The following is an 8,040-nucleotide window of genomic DNA, read 5'->3' as shown; positions in this document are numbered from 1 at the left end:
TTCGCACGATACAATGCGTTAATTATTTTTTTAATTTTATAGTAATTTTCCTTTAGTGGTCTGCCTGAAACTTGAATGCCATTTGACGATGTTGTCATGCTACAAAGACTTTTATATAAAATCATATATTTATTCTAACGTCAAATGACTTTCTTTTCCAGAATTTTGCGCCGCTCCTTTAGATTCTAATGTGTTAGGCCGAGATGACTACGGCCTTAATTACGGGCTTTTGGACGAATGCGAGCATAATAACGCAGACAAATCCAGCATCAACATCCACAACAATAACAACAGCTGGATCAGCAGCAACAGGAAATGAATCAGCGACGGTAGCAGCTACTTCAGCAACTGAAGAAACAACAGCAACAGTTACAGCAACAGAAACAGAAACAACATTAACAACAACAGGAAATACAACGCCAGCAGCAGAAACAGCAGTTGACTACTCAGGCGAGGTGATGGCAAGTCAGGTGCTTAACGCAGCCCTAATCATCATAGCTCTCTACTTCACTTCTTCCTACATCTTCTACGGCCGGTCAACTGGCAAATGGCGCCGGCGCCGAAAGGACGATTTCTCCGGGGGCGTCGTTCTGGCCCTAGCCGCCGCTGGTTCCGCCCTGGTGCTTCCCCGTTTGGTGGCCAGTCGAGTAGTGCTTCAAGTCGGAGGAGAGGACACATCACTGGAGGACTTTAGATGCGAAATCGCCATGGATATGTCCATCTCGTTTTTCTTCTTCGCCTTGATACCGACTTACACCTACTTGTGGGTTCGTCAGAGAGCGCTCTACCGTCAGCCGTCAATCAAAACTCTCTACTCTTCCTGGATCCGCATCCTCTGCTGGAGCAGCTACGTCTTCCCGTTCATCAGCGGCGTGGCAATCGTGGTGATCTTCGTGTTACCGGATGCTTACCGGGGATCGGAGTACGGATGCGTGCTGAAGAGTGATGAGGAAGATAACGTTCTTCCATTCTACGGGGTGATCTTCATTCAGGTCTTCGGACAACTTCTCCTGCTCGGGCTCTTCGTTTATCCTCTACATCTACATCGCACTTTACAGCAGAGCCTCGCTTCGACGCTGCGTCGCCAGCGACCGTCGCGCGATGACGTCACATTTGCTAGTTCCGCTGCCATGACGTTACCGGGTGTGATGACGTCAACGGTCGCTCCGTCTCGCTCCGCTTCCAAGGAGCTGCCGGTCTGCGCGCCGACCCAAGCGGACCAAAGCGGGACGTCGATTAGGGACAGTATGACGTCGATTAAGGACAGTATGACGTCACAGGCGTGTCAGCTCGACGCCAAAACTAATATGACGTCATCAACCGAGAGCGTTTCGAGCGTTGGCGACTTGAACTCGACGAAAAGCCTCAGGGCATCGCAACCCTCACTGCTTGCCGTCATCCGTTTGGCCGGTGGGGATTCCCCGGCGCCGGGTCGTACCTTGTCGGACCCGTGCCTGGCTGTTGAGGAACCGGTTGTCCTGAAAAAGGCGCCGCTGCGTCAATCGCTTGGCGCCGTGCGGCGAAAATTGTCGGTTGGAATTCAGAAAGCTCGAGGCCTCAGCGTTGACTCAACAGCGTCATCTAGCGGGATATCAAAATCGCGTCGGCGCGTTTTTCGTGTGATCCGTCGCTCAGTGGTCTGCACGACCGTTTGCATCGTATCCGACTTAATAACAATGCTTGTTGTCGCCTTCTTCGTGGAAAAGGGGGCGCCTAAGGCCTTCACGAACACGATGTACGACTTGACGCTGATGGTTAACGTGCTTTCTGTGATAATGTCCTTCGAGAACTACCCGAAAATTCTCGGGGCATTTTGCGCGCGAAAGAAGAAGGATTCGCCCTTCAGGAGCGCAACGCTGTACAGCAGATCACACTCCGCCGACCTTGCCTCGGAAACATAACGCGTTTACGGAATGTGAAATTTTTATAAACATACCCTTACTGAAGGAAATGCTTCTGTCTTTGTTACTTTGCTCTGTTCTTGACTTTCAACGCTTTCTCTTTTTTCTCTTTTATTTTTTCTCTCACTTTTCTCGTTCTCTCTTTTCACTCACACTCTTCTTATTCCCGATCGCTCGTTTGCTCTTTCTATTTTTTTTCTGCTTTTTCTCTTGCCTTCTCTCTTTCCATCTCTCTGTGTGTTCCTTTCTTCCTTTTTTCTAATTTATTTTTTTTGTTCTCTACAATTTGTTCGTTTCGTCTATTGTGTCATTCTGTGACCAACTTAAAACAAATACATTTAAACAAAGTCCACTCTACAAAGTTCATAGGTAAACAGTTTGCTCAAATGAGTAGAATCACTCATTGTTTTGTAATTTATTAGAACAAGTTCAATTTTCTTTAGTTACTTTTGTTTATTGTGTCGCCTAAGTACGGTCGCTAAAGTCCAATGTATGTATTGCTTTATTTATCAAAATTTGCATTTTTGGTCTAACTTTATTAGCTTCCTAAACATAAAAGTGCCTTAAATATAAAAGTTGCTTAAAACACATTTAAAAATTGTTCTGGTAACGCGTCTATCTTTATGTGGTTTTCAAAGAGCAAACATTGACATGGTTGATAAGACTGTGCGTACCTTCTTTTGTGAATTTGTTCTCATATTTATGTAGTTAAATACTATGTCACTGTGTAATGTTGTTTTTTACTTGCCACTGTGAATTACTCGAAATCACAAAATCCTAGTCGTTTCTCATAAAAATGATTGCAGTTTTAACGTTGGTTAAAATCCAAAAATGTTATTGCTGTTTAAGTTGAAATTTGTTTTAACGCACGAAAGTGATATCTAATTAAAAATTGATGAAATGTAAAACTTGCAGTGATTTCGTTTTCAATTTTCAATTGTTTTGTTCTTATGTCGCAAAATAAAAACGGAAAAAAAAATAAGACTGCAAAAGTGATTGTAACTGAACCCCGACTTTGATAATTTAATCCTTTAGGTTTGGCTTTTAGAGTAGCAATGTGCTCAGGTCTTGAGTCTGTTAATTGTGTTTTAAATTGTGTATAAGCTGCAACGACTGTTCGAAATTGTGAAAAATAATTTGGATTGATAACACGGAAATGACCTGACAACCACTGGAAAGACTGACTGCTGATTTGTCGCCATTCAAACGTGTTGATTCGAGAAATGAAAGGTGTACTTGAAATCAAGGCTCGCATTTATGCTTTCTTATTTGATATTACTTTAGTTAAAGCAGGGCTGCGGAGCCGTGTAATCATAACCCAAACCCAACTCCCGAGTCCTAACCCGAACCCAACTCCCGAGCGGCTAAATTTACGATTTCGTCGAGTCCCGAGTCCGGCTCCGACTCTAATGCCTGTATTTCGCTAATTTATGCAACTAAATTAATGTGAGTTTGAGGCAATCCCCACATAAAGATGTCATATAATCCAATCACAACACATGGTTGGAAAATAACTATCCACAAATTGACTTTTCCCTTTTTGTTTTGTTTTTCATTACAAACAGTTGTTTAATTTTGCAGGCGTACTTGTTTATTGCTACCAGTACAAAACCACAAACTTACAAAATTTGGAGAAAAGCATATAAAAAATGATTGATAACCCCCTGTTCCTTGATTAAAAATGGAGGAATATTACACACAAATAAAAGTTATCTGCAACTATATTGCAAGTTTTCAGTCCACTGCGTTGCGTTTATGGTAGACTCAAATTTTGGTTAAATTTGGGGTGATTAGCGTTACTGTCTAGTGAACACTGTGACTTACTGAAGCGGCGTGGAACAAATCTGAAATCATTTTGTCCTTTAACCCCCCGCCTTGAACATTAGATGCGCATAAGTGGGAACACCCACAATAAACCTGAAAATGGTTTACTATATTTCGTCATTTTGTTTATCGGCGCACAATATAAAGCAACAATTTCTAAGGCAAAGTTTAATAACAACACATTGCGTTAAGAACAGAAAAAGTAATATAGTTAAATACGCAATACCACAAACTTAAGAATTAAGCATAAAATTGTCGAAACAAGTCCTGCTGAATCTGTCGGAATATGTCTTAATTTCATCTGAATAAAAACTAAAACCGCAGGGAAAGGGAACCGGACTGTTTGGTCTTGCATGGGTGAATAATGAGTAATAAGGTTAAAATTTGTTCCGGTAAACGCGGAGTTGGTGATAAAGTTAGTGATGGTGTTTGGAGGAAGGGTTCGTTAGATCTTAGTTACGCCATATAGGTCTTATTCAGCCTGATGTGTGTGCTACGGTGCTTTAAAAACGTTATAAATGGCAGATGATACATATTCTGAATAGCAAGTTAAGGTTTTAACTAATAGCGAGTAGGCCTAATGTCCCAATATTATGGGGAAATATTTGCTAATGTGTACTGAAAATCTGTGAAAAAACGCTACTAATAGTTTATTTAACAATGTCCAGTAAAAACGCCCTCAGACTTTCTTTTAAATTAAACATTTTGTTGAAACCTTACCTTATTACAGTTGGTATACCAGGTGATAAGTAACTTTGATTTAGCTAGTAGCTTCAACTGTGCCATTTTTACCGGTAATGATTTTTCGAAAGTTTCAGGCGATGCGATTAATAAAGGAAGTTGTTCGCTAAACCTGGTAGAAATATACTGCACAAAAAACTAAAAATATACGCAAACTAGCTACTTTACAACAGCCTTTCTTGCTATATTATTACATATTTAACGTATTTTAGTTAGGCCTACTAGAATTTTTAACCGACTACTCTTTTAATTTGCCGTGTGAGCAACGGTCGTATAGTAAACTTAGTGAAGTGTTAGGCCACAGGTGTAAAATTTTTAAATTGCTCCCCTAAAGTGATAACATCGTGCAAAATACATCACAGGCGAGCTGACAAGATAAAACGCAACAGCACTGAAGAGAATTGTTCCGGTGTTAATCAACCATAAAACAAACTGCCGCTTTCCAACAGCTAAAGGCGTTTGAGTGAAGCAAAGTTGCATTTAAAACATGGCCGGGGGCATTGCTTGATTCGAAAGAAAAATATAAAATTGCACAGTTACAAACAAACCAGTGTAAGAACAGTTAGGTCAGCATGATTCTATAGGCTATGGTTTTTTACCCGAATTTGTCAATTACGACAATTGCAGCTATACAGTTTACAGTAGTTTGTAATGAAATACAAGCAACAAAGTTCATATTGTTTAAAATAGGAATATATTGACAGTGATTAGGGTACAAGCAACTATGTTTTGGTTATTAAGCTGTAAAGAAACAGTTTTACTGGTCACATTTGAAGTCTATAGATGTGAGAATATGAGTTTTACGCGTCTGCTTGAGACATTTATTTTAACACTAACGAAACGAGTTGTCAAAGTTGAAATTGCAAGGAAGGCGTAAATATGTAAGAATAAATATAATAAGAATACTTGACCCACCCAAACTCAAACGCTAACTTTCACCCTAACCTAAATATTGTTAGCAATCTTAAAACCCCCGTACGAAAAAATGTGTTAGAATTGTAGGCGAGCGCCGAATTTTCTACTTGCTCCCGTTCCCATATAGCTATATCCGGACAGCGCAAAACCAGTCGCTGCGGTTTAGCGCTGAAAATCGAATGTAGTCGCGCCAAATATGCGTGCGAAGCCTCTCCAATGTACACACCGCAAACTTTCCGCAAGAGTTAGACTGAAACGACAAAACCCATTGAAAATGTCGCCGCCGGCATTTGTAAGAAAATGCTTTTACTTCGAGGGCAGAATTGTTATTTATGTTTTACTATAAAAATTCTGCCCTCGAAGTATAAACATTTTCTTACAAATGCCGGCGGCGACATTCTCAATGGGTTTTGTAGCAGTATTATATAACTGATCCAGAAGTATTATACATGGAAGAGCAACACTAGGTTATATATTATGCCTGGCAGCAATAGTACTACAGTTTATATATTGGGTACGTTGAGTTTTGCACATGAAAACCCTTTAAAAAAAAAATAGCGGTGTGCTCTGTACAGCTAAGGCAGGCTAAAGAGTTCCTGGTTTGACTCAACCTGATAGCACATAAATTTGTAACAGTTCTAACTATCGGCAACTAAAGTTCGCATCGAGTCAGCTTGTTTTTACCGAAGTTCGCGAGAAGTTATTTGTTTAGTCACCGCGTCATGACAATTGTGTCTCAAAAGGCACTGCAAAGAGTCAATATTTGGTGCGAAATTGTGAACAGGTGCGGCGGGTCTGAAATAATCACAACCATAAAATTGTGCAACAAATGTGATCCGGCCTTGTGAAGTCGCGCATATCAATAACACGCCTTTTGATTTAAATGTATAAACTACCGACACGCGATGCCAAGTGGTAGTATCGCTACTCATCCATTACTAGAGTGGTATTTCATACCAAGGACATTGGCAAGTTTCACGTGGTGTGCCTTTTTGCAGTTGAAACAAGAAATCCGCCTGAAATAGGAGGCTACAATTGTTTTGTCACTGCTGTGCAAATTAATATGGGGTGCCGTTCGGAAAAAAACAACTAATTCGCTTATTCCAGCGGTTCTCAGCCAGTGGGCCATGGATTGGGCCGCAGAATTTTGGTGCAGCGAAAATGGGCCACGAAAGAAAAAAGGTTGAGAACCACTGGCTTATGTCTACAACTTTTTTGTCCGATTTAGCTTAAATAGGGTAACAGTTAAATCGGCAAATTAACTTTTCGATTTAACTTAAAAGAAAAAAAGTTTTCTGATTTAACCCAAATACGGCAAAATTACTCTCCGACTAAGGCAAAATCGGACAATATCTAAATGGACACAGCAATTTAGGTTAAATCAGAAAACAATTTGTCTCTCCAAATTAAATCGAAAAAAAATTACATTTCGACATAACTTAAGTGACTTACAGGGGCTTGTCAAAATGAATTTAATTTCTGTCTTAAGTTTAATTAAGACTGGTTTGTGTTTAGGCAAAAACATTTAGCAATCTACTGTTTTAGGTTCTTAAAAACTGCTATCGATCTGAAGGCCGTAACAGATCAGATCTTAGTTCATCATTTTGAGTCAACATTCATCAAATTTGATGGTTGGCGGAAGCAGAAAGCGGGAGTAATGCCTAAAAAAGTAAACTATCAACAAAAAAAATCTGCAAAAATGTCTTGTTGATGCTGTAGGTTACGGAAAGTGTACAAGTTGTGTGAAGGTTATGCGGATTGCGTTTAATATGCGGAATTTCGCTTAGCGCTGCTAATTTTCTTATTCTTGTATCTTTTTCGCCTGGTTAAAAAATAATTGTTTTTCAATCAATGTCGTTGTTCATGTTAGTTGTAAATAGGCAAACATTCAAATTACCTTTACGTAGCGGAAAAGTACGTTAGGGCCTACAATGCAATTTGAAAATATGGCGAATAAAGTATATTCCAAAATGTCAAAATGTGATATTAATGGAGCCTACAACGTTTTAATCTCACAGCTACTTAGATTCATCTCTCAATAGTTAAAACAAATCTATAATGAAAATAAAGCTAAATTATTCTGCTTTTTTTTTATTGGACAAACATTTTGACGGCCTGCGGAAATTCTAGGTACGGTATTTTACAGCCCTCATAAATTATCGTGCGCCTTATAAGGTGTGTCAACAACGCGGTAATTCTAGTGTTAATATGTACTTGTGCGATAGTTTTGTAACAAAAAGCTTTACATTTTCAATTGGACGCTGAAAGCAAGCAAATAGAAAGGTGATCGCTTCTTTCATTTGATCCCTGTAGCGTAGTTAATGTTTCAAGCCACATGAATATTTTGTTTAATTTTTGATAGGCTAACTGACCCACATTTGCATTTTCAAAAGGGCACCTGCATGCTAATATTATGGTCCTCGTGTGACGCTATGGTTGTTTAGTTCGACTTTAGATGTTGTTGATGAACAGTTTATTGATGTATCGAATGACGCTTTCAGAACCAGCATAGTGTTGTAAATGTGAACGGATGCAATTAAGGGCGGTTTTCCTATAGCTGTCACATTATGTTGCTTGGGGCGTATAAAGTAACATTTTAAAAAAAAATTATAATGACTGCATTTAGGCACACTATACACGGATCTGTAATGTAGCTTGA

At 39.6% G+C, this 8,040-nt stretch overlaps 1 protein-coding gene across 1 annotated transcript; it reads left to right on the top strand.

The window, feature by feature from the left end:
• Positions 1-203: 203 nt before the first annotated feature.
• Positions 204-1,901, top strand: LOC146146396 (uncharacterized). Its single transcript, XM_083390747.1, has one exon. It carries the CDS (start codon positions 204-206, stop codon positions 1,899-1,901), a length of 1,698 nt encoding a protein of 565 aa, XP_083246873.1.
• The last annotated feature ends 6,139 nt before the right edge of the window (positions 1,902-8,040 follow it).

Source organism: Ascidiella aspersa, chromosome 5 (assembly GCF_963924565.1).
Source record: "Ascidiella aspersa chromosome 5, kaAscAspe10.2, whole genome shotgun sequence".
Classification (NCBI taxonomy): domain Eukaryota; kingdom Metazoa; phylum Chordata; class Ascidiacea; order Phlebobranchia; family Ascidiidae; genus Ascidiella; species Ascidiella aspersa.
This window is presented reverse-complemented; position numbering and strand designations above follow the sequence as displayed.